At 33.7% G+C, this 25,268-nt stretch overlaps 1 protein-coding gene across 1 annotated transcript in view; it reads right to left on the bottom strand.

The window, feature by feature from the left end:
- The window catches only part of col11a1a (collagen, type XI, alpha 1a), a 130,497-nt gene that overhangs the window by 57,642 nt on the left and 47,587 nt on the right, over positions 1-25,268 (bottom strand). Inside the window, exons 12-31 of the mRNA XM_056451152.1 lie at positions 24,874-24,948; positions 20,932-21,015; positions 20,538-20,594; positions 18,193-18,241; positions 18,052-18,110; positions 16,520-16,573; positions 16,367-16,420; positions 14,642-14,695; positions 14,506-14,550; positions 14,312-14,365; positions 14,188-14,232; positions 13,001-13,054; positions 11,996-12,040; positions 10,961-11,014; positions 10,501-10,545; positions 7,478-7,531; positions 7,325-7,369; positions 2,868-2,921; positions 2,670-2,777; positions 2,467-2,520 (exon numbers count right to left, since the gene is read on the bottom strand). Of these exons, the coding sequence (XP_056307127.1) occupies positions 2,467-2,520; positions 2,670-2,777; positions 2,868-2,921; positions 7,325-7,369; positions 7,478-7,531; positions 10,501-10,545; positions 10,961-11,014; positions 11,996-12,040; positions 13,001-13,054; positions 14,188-14,232; positions 14,312-14,365; positions 14,506-14,550; positions 14,642-14,695; positions 16,367-16,420; positions 16,520-16,573; positions 18,052-18,110; positions 18,193-18,241; positions 20,538-20,594; positions 20,932-21,015; positions 24,874-24,948 (1,143 nt within the window). The remainder of the gene's footprint in view (positions 1-2,466; positions 2,521-2,669; positions 2,778-2,867; positions 2,922-7,324; positions 7,370-7,477; positions 7,532-10,500; positions 10,546-10,960; positions 11,015-11,995; positions 12,041-13,000; positions 13,055-14,187; positions 14,233-14,311; positions 14,366-14,505; positions 14,551-14,641; positions 14,696-16,366; positions 16,421-16,519; positions 16,574-18,051; positions 18,111-18,192; positions 18,242-20,537; positions 20,595-20,931; positions 21,016-24,873; positions 24,949-25,268) is intronic.

Here is a 25,268-nt window from a genome sequence, read left to right as displayed (position 1 = left end):
CAGATCTTTAGGATCAAATAGATTAGAAATCCCAAGAGTTCAGTCAAAGCAGGGTGAATCGGCTTTCAGCTACTACGCCCCTCGCTGCTGGAATCAGCTTCCAGAAATGATCAGATGTGCTCCAACATTAGGCACATTCAAATCAAGACTGAAAACACATCTGTTTAGCTGTGCCTTTACTGAATGAGCACTGTGCTACGTCCGACAGATCGAACTACTATGTTTTTCTCTTCTTTTTAACTCTTTTATAACACATTTTATCAGCTTTTATTTTATTTTATTTTTATTCTGTTTGTTTTTATTTCTCTTATAATTGTTTCTTTTATTCCTGTTTATGTAAAGCACTTTGAATTGCCATTGTGTATGAAATGTGCTATATAAATAAACTTGCCTTGCCTTGCCTTACCCCCTGCGCCACCGTGACACCATAATTATAATTATTAGAGTAATTTTTTTATAAGAATACTAAACTGGCAGACACAGCATCAGTGGAATAAAATTTCATTTTTTGTTGATTTACCAAATTATATTCTGGTAAATTATAAAAGGTAAATCTTTTTAGTCACAGAAGCAGTGTGCACTAGGGCTGGGCAATTAATCGAAAAGTAATCATAATCAACATTCAGAACCTATAATCAATCAAATCAACCTATAATCAAATTTTTCCAGGTGAATTTTTTTTCAATTACTTTCCCTACCGCATGTGGACTCACATGACCCCACTCTGTTAAGGCAGAATTGTACTTCTGCGTCGAAGGTATGGTCTGGCGCGGCCTTCATCCGGTCGCATATCTGCGCACCTCTCAAAAAATGTAACTACACGTCGCAGATTTCATTACATTGACGATGATTGGAAGGTGCGCCAGAGATGCCTTGAGATGGCATATTTTCCATTACATTAAAATATTTTTTAATGTTTGAAAGTCTTATTCGCTATGGAATCACAGTCTGGTTTGGAAATCTGTCTATTCAATTGAAAAATAAATTGGCTCATATTTAAAAAAACTGCCATGAAAATCATAGGAATAAAACTATAAAAATATGATCAGGTGGTCATGAGAAGAGCAATAAATATTAGTGCTGATTCCAACATCCTGTTTTCAGTGAATATCAGCTGTTACCATCTGGAAAAAGAATGAGAACGCCAATATGTAAAACCAATAGATTGAAGCTTTCGGTTGTTCCTACGTTGATAAAACTGTTGAACTCTACCAAGAACAATGCACTTGTAGTACATTGGCACCTGACTGTGTTCTGTGCTTTATATGTTTCATATTTAGATATTTATATATGGTCTTATTTTGTAAACAATGCACGTTCTTAATTTGTGCATAACTGTTTTGTTTGCTTTTATTTATTTTATTGTCTGCTTAGAGCAACATGTAGCATCTTTTTGCCCAAGACAAATTTCCTCTCGGGGACAAATAAAGTTTATCCTAATCCTAATTTGCTTACAAAAGATTCAAGAAATGCACTGTTTGAAATATTATTTACAGGATTTATTTTAATTAGAAGAGATACTGCTTATTTTCTACTTTTATTATGAAAAACATTGAAAATAATTAATTTTGTTTCCAAAAGTGCAAGTTATTTATTTTCACCTTTTTTTTAAATAAAAAAAGTGACTGTTGGTTTTAGGCAATGTGTGTTTTAATTTCAGTTGTTCAACGATGATGTTCAATTAATAATCATAGATAGTAGATAGTGTGTGTTTACTTCAATTATTTTAAAATCAACTAATGCACACTTCATTCAACAATCTCTCTTGTAATATGTGAGCAGAAAAAAATAACTGTTTATTTATCACAATCAAGTTAAAATGTTCAATTAATCAAGGTTTTGATTTTAGGCCAAATTGCCCAGCCCTAGTGTGCACACAGCAAAAACAAAGAAAAAATATATACAAAATAAAATTGTCATAAAACTATGATCTTATGCAGTTTTGCTTTTCTTGTATATCTTGTTTAAGCATGTTTTTAGATATCTTTGCTTGCCAAAAAAAGAAAAAAAAAATTCACATAAATTATAAATGGCCATGTAGTGCACTCCAGATTTACCAAGCAGTGCACAAAATTGTGACCTGAAAACCTGAAAATTCAGTCTTCATCTATATCCGCCTTTAATGACGTCAGTGCTGGTATCCAGACCTCGGAGGCCACTTAAGGTCTAGTTTGGGTCTGTCTTGAGCCAGATTGGGTTCTGCTGTTACAGCTGATGCTGTTGCTGATGAAAGGCTCTGAGGTCTGACACAGGCATCTGTACTCAGTTCTGCTCTCCGCCTGCGTGACCAGAATCACCAACAACACAGCCAACAATCCTGGCATGAGCTCCGCTTTCTCAGCGCAGCATGCATAATGCATTCTCAGGAGGGCATTAGTTCATGCTAATGAGCCGAGTTGTTGTTTAGCTCATAAGTGAAGCGATCGTGATGCAGGTACAGGTGTCATGTTCAATTTAAGAGCATACCTTTGGCCCTTGACGTCCTGGATAGCCGGGCAATCCTGGAACACCTAGTTTGCCCTGGTGAAAAACAAGCCAAGGATCATTAGTGGAAGAACGGTTCTGGACAAACAAACATCTTTGATATTAATATTCAAAACGCAATTGCTGATCCCCCATGCCTCGCTAATAAACTAATCCCGGTAAACTGCAGTCAACAAGCTGTGTACCTTTTCTCCGGCAGATCCCTGGGGTCCAGATTCTCCATTGGGCCCTGCACGACCCTTCGGGCCCTCTGGACCATCTTCTCCTCTGGGTCCAGCCAGTCCAAGCTCTCCCTGATTTTATAGATATAAAATACAGCCATTCAGTATGTGGTGCTTGTGAGGTGAAATGAACTTGAGTGAGGCTGGACGCTGTTTATTTACCCTGTCGCCTTTGAGACCCATGTCTCCCTTGAAACCTGGGAATCCATCCTCGCCCTGAAAATTAAAGTGTGAAAAAAAAGAGATGAAGTTATAGCTTCTGCATGTAAATCCGGCACAATTAATTCTTTAGCTCTGCACCAGAGCTCCATCTGCTGAAAATATTGTGATACTGCAACACTATCAATGACTTTCAGTAAGTCCCTGAAAGTAATACGTTTATATTTATGGAACAGTAACTAATTTCCTTAATTTCTTTGTTTTATTAAATTATTTTAAGTATAAATCATTACATTTTTTTCATCCAGTTGCTGAGAAAATATTACTTTAATTTGTACAAAAAAATACTAATAAGATATTTCGAATAAGATATATTCATGTTAGCTTAAACATAGTGATGTTACCTGTGTGCATTTACACTCATTTTAAGAAATCGTTCCTACATATGTCAATTAGACTTTCAATGTAATTTTCTTCCTTGAATGTAATTTACTGTTTGATTTGTGTCGCTATCTTGTTTGTTTATTCAGTGTATGCAAATGAGAGCCTAGGATCCAAGACAAATTTTCCTACTGGAGACAAAGTATAATAAATAAATATATTGATAAATGTACTACAATAAATAAAACTAAATTAAAATGTACAAAAACATATACAAGCTTGAACAAAACAAGTTAAATACAAAGTAAACAAAGTAACCAAAACTTTAAGAGAAATTGAAATGAAATTGCAACATGAATAAAATACAAAGTAAACCTGTTAATAATGCTGCCAAATCAGTATTTCTTATTTTTATTTTACTGCTGAGTACATAAACTAGCGATGTCCAGATCCGATCATGTGATCATGTCCAGATCCAAACTTGTTCAAGCTACCTCACAGAAGTGCTCTGTTTGTTAACAGAGTCGTTGAATGGTAAATTAAAGTGAATTAAATACAAAATAAGAAACATCCTGGATCTGTCTCTTCGCTCTTCTTTATAGTTTTTATGTATTATAGAAGTATCGGATTGGGTTTCGGTATCGGTAGACAGAGAGCAAAGAGACTCGAGAGCAAAAAAAATCTGATCGAGACATTCCTAACTAAAACTATAAAAAAAAAAAAAAACTAAAATTAATAAAACGTGTAGACATTTTAAAGACAAAACGTAATAAAAATTATTAAAACATTAACTTAAATTAAAATGAAAATAAAACTAACAACACCCTTAAAACCAATAACGGACTACATTAGTACCTCAGTGTCAAAAGACAAATAATTTTCTAATAATAATATACTCACCTAACCTTCATAATAACATCTTAATTAAGGTAATTAAGGCAATATATCGTATGATATCGCACAATATATCGTAATATATCGCAATGTGTGCGTCCACAATAGTAACATGGCAAGACATGCAATGTTGAGTTCGAATTATAGATGACCAGAAACCACAGGTCAAAATACACGAGATTTGTAGAGACACTGCAGAATTGAACCGTAATAGAGTGAAAGTTTTTCATCTGCATGTGTTTTTAGGGCCTGTGACTGTGAGCATTTAAGGAAAGCTTAAAACATTTTAGGGATGTAACAAGATCTCTTATGATGAGATCTCGTGAGATTAAATCGTGACAAGAATTCTCGTCGAGGTGAAAGTTGTGATGTTACGATGGAGCGTGAGGGTGAGTTTAGAACTGAAGGTTGGAGACAGGATTGGATTCGAACTGTAAACCAAGTGCTTTGCACAGACCTGGTAACCCAGGCTTGGCTCGGGAGTTGTGTGTGTCACTCAGTTGCTTGGGCGAGTGTGACGTAACTTTTTTTCTACGTTTTCTATGTTTTTCTACTTTTTTTTTTTCTACCAGAGTCTACCACAACTGCAGCCACACACATTAACCATGATTCATATCCATGCGATAGAATAGCTCTTCAGATATGTTTAAAGTCATAATGGTCGTAAACAAATGGAATTAAGACATGTGGCGTATTCCTATTTCAGTTGCATTATTAAAGTGAAGAGTAAAGACCGTAATCAAAATATTATCGTCGTGTAGGTCTTTTAGCTGCATTTTGCTACAGGATAAGGCATACACACGGCTGTTTAACACTATTCTCTGCACCTACAGAGTCAGTTAAAAAGACCACGGACACGTCTCCAAGCGTGTGCTCACACACGCACACAGTGAACTTCTGGAGACTTGAGACATACACTTTCATCATCACCGAACACATGTTCATACTGTCGGTGTGCGGTATCAAATTACATTAAAAAAAAAACTCTCTCCTATCAGTCCTTTATATTTGCATTCAGTAGCTCAGAGTTTGTGACGGGGGCATGAATGAAATCTTGCTGAATAAAAGTAAAACTGCTGAAAAAAAATAAAAAATAAATACCAAAAATTACAAGAGTTTTAAGTTCAATTTGTGTAAACGAGTTCGATTCTTTATGTGAAATTGTACCAGGAGAAGCCAGTCAGTAGAGTATATAGCTAAATATTTAGCAGTGTTTGCATGTCCTTTACAGCATAGAATTCATTAACATAGAAATGAATAAAATATAAAGTAAATACAATAAAATATAGAATAAAATACAGTTCATTACAATTTTTTTTAAAAAGCAACTAAATTGTTTGCATTTTGAGATTTTTTTCAGTTGAATTAAAGTCTATTTTCCTTCATATATAAGCAAATATTTTGCTAGTATTTAAATTCTATATAAATTTTTTCCATTCACGTAGGCTATTGGCAAAATATTTACTGTATAGAATTCATTAAAATAGAAGTTATATAACGTTTATTAAATAAGTTGATTTAAAAAAAGCACCTAAATAATTTTGCAATTTGTGATTTTTTTTTTTGTTTCAGTTGAATAAAAGACTGTTTTTCATTTATATATTTCATCATTGAAGATTTCTTAAAAATAGTGTAAAAATCTCATCTTGTCTTGTAAACCCAATATCGTGTCTTGTCTCGTCTTGTGGAGTAAGCGTCTCATCACACCCCTACTGAATACTGTCGCTCTCTCCAGAAAACCATAAAGCACGGTTAATTTCATTTCAATATTTGTTCAATTTTGTTCATTTATGACTGTAGTTTATGTATATAATAAATTACATAAAAATATTATATATTTCACTCCTCTACAAAATCCTCACAAGTAATGACTTTGCAAATAGGGCTATTTAAGTCATCTGGCGAAATTATATCATAATATACAGTTGAAGTCAGAATTATTAGCCCCCCTGAATTATTAGCCCCTCTGTTTATTTTTTTCCCCAATTTCTGTTTAACAGAGAGAAGATTTTTCAACATATTTCTAAACATAATAGTTTTAATAACTCATTTCTAATAACTGATTTATTTTATCTTTGTCATGATGACAGTAAATAATATTTTACTAGATATTTTTCATGAGACTTCTATACAGCTTAAAAGGTGACATTTAAAGGCTTAACTAGGTTAATTAGGGTAACTAGGCAGGTTAGGGTAATTAGGTAAGTTATTGTATAATGATGGTTTGTTCTGTAGACTATCGAAAAAAAAATAGCTTAAAGGGGCTAATAATTTTGACCTTAAAAAGTGATGATTTTAAAAAATAAAAACTGCTTTTAATCTAGCCGAAATAAAACAAACAAGTCTTTCTCCTGAAGAAAAAATATTATCAGAAATACTGTAAAAATTTCCTTGCTTTGTTAAACATAATTTGGGAAATATTTAAAAAAGAAAATACCCCACCTTTGAATTTTTTTTTTCTTTTTTAAGGGGTAATAATTCTGATTTCAACTGTATATCTCAGTGAAAAAAAAAATATTGCAATGTAAATTTTTTCCAATATCATGCAGCCTTAATCTTTAGTAATTTCTAAACGAAAATATACATGATTTAAAGCTAAAAGTATGTGAACCATAATGCTGATTTATTATTGAACTAAAAATTTATTCTCTGTCACTAAACATCAGTCTGAGTATTACTTATTTTAATCTTTCTTGTTGCATTCTACATGTTATATTTAATCCATGTAACCACTGTCAACTCAACACTATTTATATATTTATTTGAACAGACACTTATTCTTGTTCTTAAGGCACTACAGCATCAATCCCATCACCAATTGAGCCTCATTTCCTCAACATCACTAAAACCACAGCCATCTTCACTCTGATTAGAATTCATTTCAGAATTTGCCAGTGGTTTTTGAGCCGGAGAAAGGAGAGATTGTACATATACTTGAGGGTGATGGAGTGGTTCTGTGTCTTGAATGAGTGCTATGACACTCTCTCTGCATGATTAAACAGCACTTATGATATGATTCTTAAGTGGAGAGATTGTGTAGTAGCCATTGGACTTTATTAATGCAGATTTACTGACCGCTAAGAGTCACAGCACTGGTACTTTGTGCAAGTTATAATGTCTACCAGAGGTCACGTGTGACGATTTCTCCATTACTTTGTTGAAAATAGATGTGGATTTATGCACACCTTCTCTCCTTTGCCTCCCTTCAGACCACGAACACCATCTGCACCCTGTAAGATGAAGAGGATATGATCAAGCAAAACTCACAAACTCATCACACATCCATAAATCTCTATCAAACACACACACACACACACACACACACACAAACGCTTTACCTTCACACCGCGAGGGCCAGGATAGCTGATGGGGCCCTGGGGACCGGGCTGGCCCTGAAAATGACAACAGTGAAATATTATTAAATGTTTGTGGTGTAGAGCACAAGAAAATCTGTGGCCGAGGTAACCTTGCAGGAGGTTTATAGCAGATCAGAAACTTTAAACATTGATTTCTTAATCTGAGATTGTAGTAAACAGTGACTCAGCAAAGAGGGAACGTTTTCAGAATGTTCTGGCAATGTTTTCTCAAGGAAATATACAACTGTTTTCCCTGTAATGTCAATAGGACAATTTTAAACGTTACTACTTGTTTAAAAAAACATTTGCATCATGTTCTAAAAGGAAATAATTTTATCTTTCCTTAATGTTATGTTATTTTTATTGAATTTTTACTTAAAATTTCAAATTTTAGCCACCAAATAATATATATTTTTAATGAAGTTCCAAAACTTTTGCTGCTTGGAAATACTTTTGATACCACTAAATACTGAAAATTGAATCTTTTCACAATGTTATGTTATTTATTCATTTATTTATTTATTTTTTAAATTTCAAACTTTAACCACCAATTAATACACTCACTTTATTAGGTACACCTGTCTAACAGCTCATTAACGCAATTTTCTAATCAGCCAATCACATGGCAGCAACTCAATGCATTTAGGCATGTAGACATGGTCAAGGCGATCTGCTACAGTTCAAACCAACCATCAGAATGGGGAAGAAAGCTGATTTAAGTGACTTTGAACGTGACATGGTTGTTGGTGACAGACGGGCTGGTCTGAGTATTTCAGAAACTGCTGATCTACTGGGATTTCCATGCACAACCATCTCTAGGGTTCACAGAGAATGATCCGAAAAACAGAAAATATCCAGTGAGCGGCAGTTCTGTGAGCGCAACTGCCTTGTTGATGCCAGAGATCAGAGGAGAATGGCCAGACTGGTTTGAGCTGATAGACAGGCAATACCTTAGTATTGTTGCTGACCATGTCCATCCCTTCATGACAACAGTGTACCCATCTTCTGATGGCTACTTCCAGCAGGATAATGCACCATGTCATAAAGCGTGAATCATCTCAGACTAGTTTCGTGAACATGACAATGTGTTCACTGTACTCAAATGGCCTCCATAGTCACCAGATCTCTATCTAACAGAGCACCTTTGGGATCTCGTGGAACGGTAGATTTGCATCATGGATGTGCAGCCGACAAATCTGCAGCAACTGCGTGATGCTATCATGTCAATATGGACCAAAATCTCTTAGGAATATTTCCAGTACCTTGTTGTATCTATGCCATGAAAGATTAAGGCAGTTCGGAAGGCAAACTTTGCTGCAAAGAGATACTTTGCTGCGCAGAAATACTGTGTCATATAATCAAAGCTGTATCTGTGCAGACAAAAAGAAGCAGCTGAAGTGACATGTTTTTACACAGGCAATTTAATCAAGCTCTAATGTAACATAAATTTTAATTTGTGAAATTACAACTGTGTGAATAATATTACAGAGGTTACTTTTTAATTTGAAAGAAAACCGCAAGTCGACTGGCATTAATTCAAGTGATTCATTCAAGTGGCTGATTCATTCAACAATAAAAAGCCTACGTCTTCATGAATGGATCACTGAATCATTGACTTAATTTATTCAAACAAGCTGAATTATTAAATAACTAAACACATCACAAATATGCAATTGTGTAACGCTGATTGTAATTATTTTGTGTATGATGAAAGAAGAAGTAAAAGTCGCCTATAATTGACTGGCATTAATTCAAGTGATTTGTTCAAGTGGGTGATTCATACAACAATGAACCAAGCCCACGTCTTTATAAATCGATCACTGAATCATTGATTAATTTATTCAAACAAGCTGAGTTGTTAAATAACTAAACACTTCACAGATATCCAATTGCGTAATTCTGATTGTAATTTTTTTGTGTATAATGAAAAAACGAAGAAGTAAAAGTCGCCTATAATTGACTGGCATTAATTCAAGTGATTTGTTCAAGTGGCTGAGTCATTCAACAACGAAGCAAGCCTAAGTCTTTATGAATGACTCACTGAATCATTGACTTAAATTATTCAAACAAGCTGAATTGCTAAATAACTAAACACACCACAAATATGCAATTGTTTAACTGATTGTACTTATCTTGAGTATTATGAAAGTAGAAGTAAACATCGCCTATATTTATCAACTCATTTGAGCTCCTAAGTTCAAAATAGCACTGTAGTGTAGGGCTGGGTGATTAATCAAAATGAAATGGTAAATGTGATCAAGTAAAGCCACACATCTTATCAGGGAAGCATGGCTCTGTGATCAATAGTAAATCTCCTCCGAAGAGGGGGCTCTCGTGGTAACTCTAAACACCATCAAAGAAGAAACCCGGCAAATCTCCATAGCGTAACAGAAGGATTAATTTCAAACACTCAGATGAAGTTATCAAGTGAGTTTGGCATTAAAAAAAAAGTAATTTTATGTGGTATTTTCCCATGCTTTCAGATTTAGCATCATTTACTACACAGGTCATCGATAAGCTACACAAACTACTGTTATTATCACAGAAATATGATCTCGATTCCATTGTTTTCAGATTAAATTGATTTCATGCTGGAGTTATACTAGAACCAGCTTTACTGACAAAATTCACATGAAATTGCCTTTAATGAATCACCCAGCATAGACTTAATTGTAATAAGATATCGCTCATGGTTAGTTTACGTTAGCTAACACATTAATTAATGGTAATTAATTACCTGTATAAAGACACAATCGTTTTAAGAAATCGTTTTTATTTATGCCAATTAGACTTTTAAATATGTAATTCTCATCCTTGAATGTAATTTACTGTTTGATTTGAGTTGTTATGTTGTTTGTTTGTTCGGTGTATGCAAATGAGAGCCTGCGATTCAAGACAAATTTCCCTATTGGAGACAAAGTATACTGAATAAATATATTAATAAATGAAGCATTATTACCCATTATTATTCAATAGATCAAATGTATAAAAAACAGTTTTCTTACCAAAGCTCCTTTCTCTCCAGGTGGACCCTCTTTACCAGGATGTCCCTGTAAAATAGGCACAGATATTAAGTATATTTGACTGTAAAATGACAGTGACAGTCACTGTGACACTGTGACAGTTTACAGTGGGAGAATTTGCTTTAAACATAGAACAAGTGAGCTTTGAATCACTTATTTACTTGATTCTAAGAGGAAAAAGTACAAAGGTTGTCACAGTTTAACACAATGTTTCAGTGGTTAAAACTGGTAGCCATTGTCTTCCATAGTATTATGTTTCACTGAAGTCAATAGCTACTTGTTACCAACATTCTTCCAAATATCTTCTATTGTATTCAATAAAGTATGTTAGTATGCAAATCTTTATGAAGATGAATTATCAGCTGGGGTCTAATTCCTGCAATAAATCATCGCCTATCTGTAGTTTAGTAGACATGAATCACTCAATATGTCTGTTACTCACAGGAGGCCCATCTGCGCCAGGCAATCCAGGCAAACCAGACCTTCCCTGAGGGCCCTGAATGAGGAGACAGAGAACAAGATGTTGGATTGGATGAAGAAGGATTTCTAAGAGCACAGATGCCCCACAGGAAACAACACGCGCTGAATCATGAAGCACATTTCTTATGCGGTAGAACGCATGAAACTGAATGCTACGGAAATGAATGCATGTTATGCTGATGTTCTTAGATGATATTAATCTGTCTGTCTGTCTGTCTGTCTATCTTTCTATCTGTCCATCTGTCTGCCTATCTATCTATCTATCTATCTATCTATCTATCTATCTATCTATCTATCTATCTATCTATCTATCTATCTATATATCTATCTATCTATCTATCTATCTATCTATCTATCTATCTATAATAACATTAAAATTAAGTGATTTTTATTAAAATTATGCCTTTTTTATTTACTTTTGTCTTTGAATAAAGGTATTTTTTCTTGTTTTAGCATTGTCACTTCATTTGTAATAATTTTTCTGATAACAAGACAAAATATATATTTTTTGCAATGTAAAACCTTTAAGTTTCACATTGATGCCATAAAATATTCATTTTTGGATTCCCAAATGACCTTTCGGTGACCAGTTCTTTCAATAGAAAAACAATGCTCCCAACGTATTTCCTGTTTTACATTTTTCATTTCTATAATTTCCGAGAATCCAAAAGAGCCACATATTGATAAATAATGTTATGATAGGTGTATTAACATTAAGTTATAATTGAATTGCCTCTTGTTAAAGTTATGAAATAGTTTGATAACAAGCAGAAAATGTTCATGGGTCAATGACATCAACACATTGAAATGGTCTACACCAATAATGTTTGAATAATCGAATGAAACTTAATTAACTTTGAAGAAATATAATGCAAAGGCCCTTTAAAGCCAATAAAGAATAATAAAATCTTTATCACCACTGTATGTACCATAAAATTGCTTCAGCTTCATGTTCAAAACAATCTCCTAACAATTATAAAAATTCCAAAAGACTTACTTTTTCTCCGGGTGGTCCGATGGGTCCCTGTGGACCTGGAAGACCCTGTTCAACAGAAAACAGACACCAAACGTAAGTCTTTGTTGACACGACAGAGCGAAATGTGTGACAGAGAGAAACCCAAACTGATGACTTACAATACTAGCCTTATTGTGTGTGTGTGTGTGTTGGCAGGGTCACTGATGTTTGCACAGTGGACTTGAGTGTGTGTTTACTGTGTGTATGTGTGTGTGTGTATGTGTGTGTGTGCGTGTGTGTGTGTGTGTGTGTGTGCGTGTGTGCGTGTGTGTGTGTGTGTTTACAGTGGCTGATTCAGTGTATTTGTGCATGAGTTTGTGTGTGTGTGTGTTCACTCAAGGGAAATCTGAGCTCTCTGCTGCAGGTGGAGTGTTATGAATGAGCCGCTTTCAGCTGCCCTCTTCCTCTGAGCCCAGCGGAGGCTTACAGAAATACTTCAGATCGTTTCACTGTGCCCTTTGAGATCCAGCGCCACAGAGACGCTCGGAAGTAAGATTGAAAAATTATAGTAAAGATAAAAAATGAACCCAAAAATGAGAGCTATATGAATTGGGCTGAATTATAGTAAATCAGAATATTCGATTATGAATTCATCTTCTCGATAATTGAGCAAAGCCCCAATAAACATAAATAAACAAAGACTACCATAGTTTATTTACAGGAAAGAATATTACAGAATATGTCATGTCATGTTATGTTTAAATGTCATGTTAAATTCAGTTTGTAACCTGCCATCTTTATTAGCATATCTAAATGACTAACATAATTCAACTGATAACTTTGTGATATTAAATTCTGTCACTTTTTTATTTCAAGACCTTGGCAACCATCGATATAGAAAAGAAAATTGAGACACAGATGAAATGGGATTGCAAGGGATCTGTAGGGATCTAAAAATTCTCAATCCTCAGGCCCTACAGTAATACCTCAGATTCTATGTGTCTTAAGTCTTTCTGTGTGTGTGTCTGCGTGTGTATTTGTATTCACCTGTCCTCCTGGTATTCCCTGTTGTCCAGGAGGGCCTGGCTCTCCCTGAGGCCCCTGTTTACCACAATAACACAGTACAAGTCAACTACCACCTCAATGCATCAAATCACCAGCAGTGTTCTGACATGCTAGAATGCTAACTCAGTGAATACGCTAACACAATTATGAATGTTATATGGACATTTTAATGCTAAATATTGCAAAATGAGGACAATTACACTTTTGTGTGCTTCAGAATGTAGAATGCTCACAACATGATGTCCAGTTTGTTTACCTCAGTGTTTAAAGTGGGTTTAGTTACTGTATAAGATTAGCATTATGCTGCTAATCGAGTAGCTTAACTTTTATCTGTTTAGTGCTTAGTTCTTAATATAATTGTGAGATCATGACTTGACATTAAGATTTCATCAAAAGGATGAGGTAATGGTTATTTTTGTTGATCGTAATCTGGTTTAAAAAACTAAACATGTTTTGAATTTGATATACTAAATGTAGAATATGCTACATGTACATGTTAATGTAGTATTTTGCTACACAGGGTATATTGTACATTCCATTATGAAAAATAACCATAGTTTTACTACAAAAAAACAACAACAACATGATTATTGTAGTTTAACAATAGACATGGTGCTACACTAACCATAATTTAACCATTGTATACATGTATAAAACTGTAGTTATACATATAGTAATCAATCCATCCAAGAAAATGGTTTCTACACTGTTTGTGTAATAAAACCATAGTTTATTTTCAGAAGGGACTGTGGCAGTAAGTAATGCAGTTTAACATGAGACATTGCAGGTGAATTATCATAGTTATCAACATGTTTACAAATTTTATAATTACAAGTTTTTAAAACGTATGTTTAAATATGCAAATAAGTCAAATAGATCTTTTTTTTATTGAAATTAAAACCTACAGACACAAAAACACATAAAATGTGACAAATGAAAGACTTTAAAATGTATTTAGTATGTTTTCCATACATTATCCAAACATTTCTAAAATGACAGGTGCATGAAAATATTACTTGCCTCTAGTGTCTCACCTTAAACCTCCCATTAGACAGCTTTATATTGGTATTGGACAAATATGTGCAGAACCCACAGTGATTCACTCAACAAGTATTATCAGCATGACTTTATCTACAAAATGCCATTTTTTAGAGATCCATGTCTCTTACCATGTTTCCTTTGGGACCCTGTGGACCATCAACACCAGCAATGCCCTGCAGAAATCAATTGGGCAAGATTAGAAGAGAGCAATCAGCTTCAGATTCACAGATTACACATTAAAAACACACTCACAGGTTGTCCAGGAGGTCCAGGAGGGCCTCTTGGGCCGAGAAGACCTCGCGGCCCCTGAGATGAAAAGGCTTTGATTAAAATGTGCAAGTTCTCTCATCTGAATTTTAATAGGAATCCTAATAGGCCGTTAGGAGATTCTGCCCCCTGGTGGCCAACAAGAAATAAAGCATTTAGTCAATGCAAGACACACTTACGCTCTCACCGGCAAGTCCTCTTGGTCCGATCTCTCCATCTTCTCCCTGTAAAGAAGGAAGAAGGTAAAAATATATTTTTTTTTTCTAGTAACTGAACCAATATAATGAGAGAGGGTAAATGAAAATAAGCATTTACTCTTGGTCCATCCTCTCCAGTTGGTCCCGGGGGTCCAGCAGGGCCGTTCTCACCCTGTCAAAAAAGACAGGAAGCGTCATTCTTTATTACATCTGACTTAATATATAATCCTTTTTTCCCTGATCTAGGGAGTCATTTTGGATCCTGTAATTATTACCTGTGTTGACATGGGAACAGGCTAGAAATACCTGACTTTTAATGAATAATTTCACCTCTGAAGATCTCATGATTCTTCTTGGATTTATAATGTATTATATATTACTACAATGAAGTGCATAATTGCTAACTTGCTTGTAACTGAGCCTGTAACTTCCTTGCAATTTTTACCATTTTCATTAATTAATTTGAATATAATGTTACATATATGTTACACATATTTACAACTATAAAATGTTATTAAAATGTTAATGTAAAGGCAAATATATAAACTTATAAACATTTTATTATGTTAATTTATGTTCTTTTAAATTAATGAGGTTATTCTGTGAAGAGATGATGCCAACCATCGAGGACTTCGACGACAACAAATACACTTAATACACAAATACACTTCATTAAACACGTACACATAGACATCACTTATATGCTAGAAAATTGAAGGTTATTGATGTCTGAATATAATAACTTGTATCTGATTGTAACTTGAACTTGAAACAATAATTATTGTAAAAAGTGCTATACAAATAAACTTGAACTGAATTGAATTCAAATTTGGGGGAATAAATAATAATCAATGCATTAGTAGTAATGCGTTTCATTATTATGCTGATGATACAGTCATATACACAGCTGCATCTACACCCAATCTGGCCCTTTCGCAACTACAGATCGCTTTTAATGTACTTCAACATAATTTCTCTGAGTTAAAGCTAGTTTTAAATGCAGATAAAACAAACCTTATGCTATTTTCAAATTCAAAACAAACTAATCAAAGCTTGATTCTATTACTACTACTCGTGGTACAGAGATTGAATTGGTGTCCCAGTACAAATACCTTGGAATTTTAATTTATGATACACTTTCTGTTAGTTCTTACATTCAGCAATTGGTGAAAACATTCTAAGTGTTTTTAGGCTTCTATTTTAGAATTAAGATCTGCCTTTCTTTTGATGCTATAGGAAACTAGTTGATGCAACATTTATGTCGATATTGGACTACGGTGATGTTATCTATATGCATGCTTCATCTCAAAGTCTGCATGCATTGGATACTGTTTACCATGGTGCACTAAGATTTATAACATTTTAAATCCCTTACCCATTGTTGTGTACTGTATACTAGGGTAAGTTGGTCTGCTTTGTCCATTCGTAGGCTCAAGCATGGGCATATCCTTGTTTACAAATCTATACTGGGTTTACTCTCATCATATCTACAGAGTTACATTTGCAAAAAGCCTGTTCTTAACTATGGCCGTCGGTCACAGGATGTTTATTTATTGTCTGTTCCTAAAGTGCGGACTGAGATGGAAAAAAGGCTTTTAAATACTCAGCACCTTTTGCATGGAATATTCTGCAAACACAGTCTACAACATACATATACAGTAGTGTCTTTATGCAAATTCATTTTAATATATTTAGACATTTAATAAATAGAATCTTTATTAGATTGAGTTTCTTTTTTGTTTGCTCGGCTGAATTAAATCACTCAATATTTTGTGTTTTTGTCAGCAGGTAAAACTGGACAATTATCACGAACTTATCCATCTACTTGTATTTGTATACTCACCCTGTGTCCTTTCTCACCAGGCAGACCTGGAAGCCCATCGAAACCTCTGTCACCCTGTGAAGATGACCAAGTAAGATAATCAAGCAATATGTTTAGCAGTACAGCATACTTTTTACCTTGAGCATGAAAAGGTCAAACAAATAATTCTTATACCTTAGATCCAGATTCTCCAGGCATTCCTCGGGCCCCATCGGCTCCAGCACGACCCTGTCACACACCAATCAGCCATTATATCACTTTTGGGAACTACAGTATTATGTGACCCAACTAATGTTGTCAAAATTATTTATATTTAGATATGTATTGATAATGAAATATCTGAAATGATACAATCTTTCTCTAAGTGGGCTAATTCTGAGCTCTCTTTTACATATGCTTCACTGTCTAATATTAGAGCTGTGTGGGGAAAAAAAATGTTCAAGAAATCAATTCTAAATCGATTCAGAGATTTTCAAAATGCATCTCTATTCACTCTTGAATCGATTCTGAGTTTAGTTTTAAACAGCAGATGGCGCTCTAAGCTAGTTTTTAACCATACACTCAAATGGTTATGAGGAATAGTGCTAGTGCAATCCTTTAAGCCTGGACACACACCACAAGATAACCAGGCTGATTTTTTGTCAATTTCTCCTCTTCTGGCAATCCTAGGTAATGTCCCAATTATCTTGGTGGTTCTAATTTGTCAGATTTTCAGATTATTACATTTTATTGTGGTGTGAGGTGTGTTAAGAGCAATGTTGGGCAGTAGCTAGCTACCACTAGCTAGGCTACATTTTTCAGTGGCTCAGCTACTAATGATATGATGTAGCTTTTTTCAGTAGCTAAACTTTTTCCAGCAAGTAGTGAAGTAGCTTGACGACAGCTTCATCCCATTTAGTGAACCAGCAATGTCTGACGCAGCACAGCATCATCTTACAAGATCACATTCTTCACTTGTCACATTTTTTTTGTACATTGTTTTTTTTTTGTTTCATTTGTTTTGTAGCTACTTTGACTCTTGACAATCTGAGAAATTAGAAAACTATGGGTAATTAAACATTAAGCTTTGAGATTATAATTAAAGTAGGCTATACTGTTTTATGTATCAAATATTTTACTTAAATTGAATGTTTATTCATTTTTGTGATATACATCTTTGTGAAAAGAGTAGCTTGGATATAACTAGCTAAGTCAATTTTAGTGTAGATACTATAGCTAATTTTTAGAAGTGTTGTTTGACAGTCCCTTAGCAACTTTTATTAGGTAGCTTATCCAATTGAGGTAAAGTTGGTTTTATATTCGCACATTCGTTCATATTTGAACAGTGACATTTTCTTGCGACTTAGAATATTCGGTCTGAAATCGCATGTAAGTATGACTTCCAAACAACATTAGCACTACTTAAATGACCAACAATGCTGTAATTTGAAAGTCATTGGCTGCTAATATGATTTCCCTATTTAGAAGTTGCAAAGAATACTTTTCTGAAATTATATTAAGGTGAAAGTATAAATATGCAAATATAAAATCAACTTTACCTCAATGCTTATCAAGCTACAGTTTCAGAGTAGGTTCCACTGGTTAAGCATGACTATAATTTATGTTATCATATCAAAAAGTTAGATAATTCCAATATGGTGACAACACTATAAACCACACGTTCAAGAAATGTGTATGCTTTTAATAGATAATAATCAATATCTCACCCTCTTTCCAGGTTTTCCTATTTGCCCTGCTGGGCCTTGGATTCCCCTTGGACCCTGTGGTGGAAATATATTTTATTAATAAGGTAAGTAGATCATTGTTTAGCATGGCTTTTGATGATTAGCATTATTAGCTTGCCTGAGGACCATGATCGCCACCTTCTCCCTTCAGGCCAGGAGGACCTGGAAGACCCTAAATGTGGTTGCAACCAGAAAGAGATGCATCAGACTAAAAATACACAAAACCAAGACGTTTTTAACAGTTACAGCAAGCTTAAAACATCTGCACTGTATGTAAACAAACAGCAGGTGGCGATATTTTCACAACATACATTTTCCCACTTCTCTTCATTTTCTTAGAGGAAAAAAACATCAAAAGACAGATGTTACATTTCTTTAACACTGCAAAACAGATGATTTTAAAATTGCTGCTATTTCAGACAGACAGTTTTCTTTTTTTTAGCTAATTTAAAAGATAATTTGAGAGTTGACTTGTGCATGTTTTCTTAAAACTGCAGCCTGCCATAAAGACTGATTTGGAAAATCCAAGATTCTCATTTATCTGCTTTTTGAATTGCACATCTGAGGATTCACAACCAGCCATTAAACAGTTGCTGTGTTCTTAACTTATATAAAGATTATGATTTCACTGTCTCATCGTTTCATGCTCAATCAGTCACACAGTGTAAATACGAAATGACATGACTGTGGTTTTCATGTCTCAAAAGTTTATTATAGCTATAGATTTTTTAGGGACTGTTTTAGTTGGATAATTTGTGTTGTAAAAAAATATTGACCTTCCTCCAGTACATCCAGCTCTTGTTTCTTACTCATTTTGGTGTGCAGATTCCAAAAATAATGCATGTTTTGCTCAGGCATGCCGTGGTTCTTGCTTTTGATAACATTAGTGTAAAGTGCATAAGTCTTTTTTTTACATATATGATATTTCAAACATTGAAATCAATATGTCCATCGGAATATGAATGATAATGAGATGTTTTCTGTTATCTGTTAGTTGCTTTTCTACAGCCAAACAATTACAGTACTTACTACACAATTAGTATTAATTAGTATTTGGGGATTCAAACATTGTTTAAATAATGCATTATAAAAAAAACAATAGTCATTAAAATGTTTAACATTTATTGTGTTTGTTAACATACATTAACATACAACATTTGTTTTAAACATATTTTGTTGTTTTAAGTATAATAAACACACACTCACACATGCATGGCTGTTTTATATCTGTGTTTTTTTACGTTTATATTGTTTTTGTATGCCTGAGATAATATTGTAATTTTGATTTGAAATTACAATTGAAATTGAAATTGAATATTGTAAATTTGAACAGTTTTTATTTTCATTTTAATTTAATTGTATATATTTTTACACATTTATTATTAACATATGTTACAATTAATTAAAATTAATATGTTTTTTTGGGTTTTTATATGGGTTTTTTCAGTCAACATTTATTTTATTAAACAGTTTATAAAATACTTTATATAGTATGGTTTTATGGGATGGTTTTATGATCTTGCAGTGCAGTGCTTCTCAAAGTCCAGGACTCCACTCCAGATTCAGTCCTGGAGAGAATTTAATCTGCATCCACCTCCATTTCATACTTGTGTGTAAGGGATAAAATACTTTGATAAACGCATGTTAAACTTGTAATTTTTTTGTTTTTATGTCTTTTTAGCAATGGACCGAAATGAAAAGGCAATATTTATGTCATCCCATTTAGCTCATGACATTTGCTTGCCATAATCGGACAACACTCGTTGAAATGGGCGAGGATGTCAGTTTACATTTACATTTAGTCATTTAGCAGACGCTTTTATCCAAAGCGACTTACAAATGAGGACAAGGAAGCAATTTACACAACTATAAAAATTTCCAGAAAAGAAAAGTTTACAAAGCAGATAGAATGATTTGATACAGATATGTTTAAAAGATGATTGAACTAAAGTATTTTGCTCTGATCCTGCACAAAACTTTTTTTTTATTATTGTTTTGTTTTATTATTTATTTTTATTATTTTCCCATTGTATGAATGGAAATGTCAAATTTCACTATAAAACAAAAGTTTAGTCAGCTGATGCAATATACACAATGCCATTTCTCACATTAGACTCTTTGTTTTGTTCCTAAAAAATGGCGCTTAAATTGTCATTTAAATTGTTAGCTGACACTTAAACTCCCTATTTATCCACATTTTGCACTTGTTATTAATGCATTTTTAAAAGCAAAGGGCACTTTGCTTGATTTATTGATTTATGAAAATGATTGATTTATTATTGATGTGTTTGAATATTTATAACCAATTTTTCCAGACCTTTGACACTGATGAAAATTCAGATTCAGATCTTTATACTAGTGTAATGCCTATAAGTAACAGTGATAAACTTTAAATATGTGCATAAAAAGTCATTTAGCCGTTAAAATGCTCTGATTGATTGGGACGTTTGCGAATCGCATAAACTCACCACTGGTCCAGATCGTCCAGTGAGACCCATTGGACCCGGTGGACCTCTCATGGCGAGCTGCGGACACAAACCAAGCACCCAGAATCACCATAAAATCATTAAACGTACACACACAACATCTATTCTCTTTACTCAGAGGAGGTGTAGAAACATCCATGTTTTTCAAAGATGGGTCTAAATACTACTGTAGTCTGCAACACCTGTCAGGGTCGCCCTCTTGCAGGTCGTGAACCTTGCTAGTATTTTTAACTAGTCTGTGCTGCTCTGTTAATGCTTAAACAAGGCTAGAGTGAATTCGACCCAGCGCTCCACCCCTTCCCTAAAAAGAGTCCCAGCTCCCGCTCAGCGAAACACACATTGAAACATTTGGCCCTTCTGTTGTGCTCATACTCACCCTGGCCTGAGAGAGAATAGCCTGAGCCTGAGCCTCCTGAGCTGAAACCACTGGGCCCTTTTCTCCATCACCACCAAAACGAAACTGACAAAACATGAGCAGTGTTAGTTGTCACTTAATTTTGAAGCACTTACTGTAAATATACACAGTAAAACAAATTTCTGTAAAATTTACAGTATTATTGGCAATTTTGGTTGCCAGTAGTACTGTAAAATTTACAAGTGCACTCTAAATTAACAATTACAACTAGGCTGTAAAACTTGTGCTTGTAATTTTTGCCAGTAATACTGTAAAAATTGCCAGTAATACTGTAAAATGTACAAGTGCAACTTCTACAGTTTTGCTGTAAATCTACAGCACAATTATAATTGTTAATTTACAGTGCTCTTGTAAATTTGACTGTATTACTGGCAACCAAAATTGCAAGTGATACTGTAAATTTTACAGCAATGTTTTGCAGTGCACTATAAAAATAATTACTGTTAAATTTACAGTTACTTGCTGCCAATTTTGGCTGGTATAACGGTAAGTCTGTACATTTACAAGGACATGTAATTTTGTAATAATATTTACAGTGCTATTGTAAATGTAAATGCCAGTAAGTTACTGTAAATTTATAGTAAATTATAATTATTCACTTACAGTGTACTGTAAATATGTATATGTAAATATAGTCACGCAAATAAGACAATCAACAATTTGAATATTACATTAAATGAGTATTGGATGTGATATTGCAAAAAAAGACATTGCGATAACAAGGACAAAATTATATGGTTGTGCTACCATACTACGGGCATTAGATCAGGGTTTCTGCAGGTTACATCAAGTCAAATTTAAGACTTTTTAAGACCCTTTTGGGACCATTATGAATGAAATTTTAGACTTGTGCAGGGTTGAGATTTTTTCTAATGGGCTATAATAAGAAAGCTTTGTTTTTATTTTTCTTATTCTGGAATTTAATTTGGGGAATTCGCTGTAAAAAATGTCTAACAGCTGTTGTAAATTGCATCTCTTTGCAAAACTTGCAAACTTTGCAAAAATGTATATAAAAATAAGGTTTTATTGAGATGTATTGTTGGTCATTGGATGGATGTCAGCCCAATTGAGTAGCTTTACTTGGAGGCTTTTTAGGAACCAGGAGACACTCTGTAGATTATTTAATGAAAACAATATATGTTTAAGGGTCAACAAATAGTATTTGTAAATAGTTTTTTTGTAATAGAAAAATAGATCTTCTTGGGAAAGGATGCAGGTTGTGTATAAATGGTGTAATATAGACGTATGTTTTTGTGAAATATATTTTGAAGGGTTGTTTTTACTTTTTAAATTTAATTTATCTTGTTTTTTTTTTTGTTTTTTTTTTAATTGAGGTATGGAGGTATTCAATCTTTGTAGTGATATGCAAGAAATAAATAAACCTTTTCATTTTAGGTTTAAACCTAAACCGATATATTGCGATTTGAATATAACTATTGCAATATGTTATTGGATTTAGATGATTTCGTTGAGAAGTGCATCTGCATAAAATATAATAAACAAATTTGCAATCATAGATGTATACAATAGAACAATGATACACATAAAAAAAAAATCATTGCTTTATGATTTTCTAACAGTATTGTTAATATAGAATAATCAAGTCCAAGACAACACTGTATAGACTTTGTTGTATTAAAATACAAATAAATACGATTAATCATTGTTAAAGCTACAAACTATAAGTTCTTTTGCCAAAATGCTTTCAATTCACTTGCTATCGTAAACTTTCACAGGCCTTAACAATACATCCAAATGAAAGTCTTTCACAGTATAGAAATACACTTCACAAATGACATGTTCTGAACAAATCACGTGGTTCCTGGTTAATTAAAAACCCAACTTGACATTAAAGATCCTGTGATGTGATTATATAGGATATCGATGCTGAAACAATATAATGTGCGGGCCTATTCTATATTCTATAATAGTAATTATTATCTAAATAATATTTTAATATTTAATCGACTATGAAAAGCAACATCGTGAATATTTGTTTAGGATTTACATCACGTTTTTGTAACACTTTACAATACAGGACAAGTAGTTCATGTTAGTTAATGTATTGCATAACATGAACAAACAGCAAAAAATGCTTGTTAACATTAATTAATGCACTGAGTTAACATGAACTAACAATGAACAACTGTATTTTTATTAACAAAGATGAATAAATACTTAAATAAATGCATTGTAAAAGTGTGAATTCAATGCTTTGACTAAACAACATGCTTTTAAAAACATGCAGTAATTATTAAGAAAACTGCCTAACACTTTAGTTTACAGTTTTTCTCAGTCGCTTCGGTGCATTTCTCACAACACTATTTAAATTTGCAAAACATTTAATGCATTTCTCAAAACAGTTAGTCATTTGTGCAGATCAAAGTAGCAGTTTCTCATTCCTTCCAACAAATTGCAAATGCTTTTGGACATGCATCATTTGCTTTTATACAACTCTCTGCTGTTTTATAACATTATCATTTGCTTATGTCATGCCAGTCAAAATGAACTAAACTTGTGAATGCTGAATAGTCATTCCATATAAAACTAATAGTCCTCATTTCATTACTTGAGTATTTACATGCAAAATTGTTGAACTAGTTGTCAAAATCTGTCAAGCTAATTTTATTAAAAAAAAATTAAAATCTTTTATTTTCCTGAAAATGTCTTCTAAATTGAACAATTTCATGAATGATTTACAGACCTATGTATGTTGTAGGTTCAGTTCCAATATGTACTGCAGTATTGTTTACAGTTGTGCACAGCTATACCCAATGGAAGTTTATGTTTGTTGTAAATAAGGGTGTATTTATTCATTTGCACAATGCTGTGAAATTAGAATTGTAAAGAGCATCTGTAGTAAAAATTTGAAACATACATATTCAGTGTCTTGTAATCAGATACCTCACTAAATGCAGTGATGTTTAACTTTACTGTAGTTTTCAAATGGCTGTGCAAATAGTATATTGTGCTGTCTTGAACATTTTCAGGAGGTGTCACCAAAATCTGACTTTATTGCATTGGAAAAAATGTAGAGAATGAACTGTCATAATGAAAACATGACAAAGCCATTTGACTGTCTTTTTCATAAACAATGGTGTCAGGGCTTTTCATCTTGATGAAACTGACACTTTGATTGAAATGTATACTTGCTTTTGTGGAATGAGCTCTCTATTTTGAGCAAGTGACACGCTTTTGCAGGTTATCAACTAGATTTTGCAGTTTGTACTAATTGTTTTGAGAAATGCATTAACTGTTGTGCAAATGTAAATAGTGTTGTGAGAAATGCACCAAAGCCACTGAGAAAAACTGTAAGTAGCAAGTCAGACCATATACTACAATGTAAAAAAGCCTGGGTTCCACACAAATTCCTTCATGTTGGCCCAACACAAATCGATTAAGTTATCTTAATAGTTTTTACAAATGTAAGCGGATTAAACATAAAACAATTATGTTGTCCCCAATTAAGAATGGTGTTGTTTCAACTCAATTTAAATGTAGTTAACACAATTTAAAGTAGTTTCAACAAGCAATTGCTTTTTTTTAGCATGTACTGGCCTATTACGTGCCTATTTTAAAGATATTGACTGTTTATTAGCACTTAAAATATGATCTTATATCCCTAGTCCTACCCAATATCTTAATACTATCTTACTAGTAACTAATAAGCAGCTAATTAGAAGTTTATTGAGCTAAAAGTCATCTAATAGTCTGCTAATTGCGTGAATTGTACATTAAAATTAAATGTGACTTTATTTGGTATTTTCAGTACTGTACAACACTTGTAAACAACAGTAAACTGTAAAGAATTCTGCATAAATACAACTATTTACATGTATTATTGCTGAGTACATGAATGGCAGTGTTGTGTGTTTCTTTATTTTTCAGCATTTAGGGTCTTACCGGCAGCATGAGCATAGTTCCAGGGGGTCCCGGCAAACCATCAGCTCCAGGAAGACCAGCGCGGCCCGGAGGACCCTGAGCGACAGAGAAGAGAAAGAATAAATCAGTAACCTGACACTTCTCCACAACACACAGGTAAGAGAAAATACAAAGAGAGAAATGGAAAAAGGCAGAGGAATCAAACAGACCAATCTAACTTCCATTAGATTTCAGCTAAGTGAGCTTGAGTTAAAGACACTGAGTCGATTGGGTTTCTAGCTCATGAGCGCAGGGAGGAAAAAAACACTGTGTAACTATTATTTGTGCCTAAACAACACTTTATTTGGCTGTCCAGATGCTTCCCCGTTGTTTCCACCATGTCCAATTATAAAGAAGTATCACCTTCAGCACGGTTG

This window comes from Danio aesculapii, chromosome 24, assembly GCF_903798145.1.
Source record: "Danio aesculapii chromosome 24, fDanAes4.1, whole genome shotgun sequence".
In the NCBI taxonomy this organism is placed as follows: Eukaryota; Metazoa; Chordata; class Actinopteri; order Cypriniformes; family Danionidae; genus Danio; species Danio aesculapii.
Note: the sequence above shows the minus strand (reverse complement) of the source record. Positions and strands in the feature narration are given on the sequence as shown.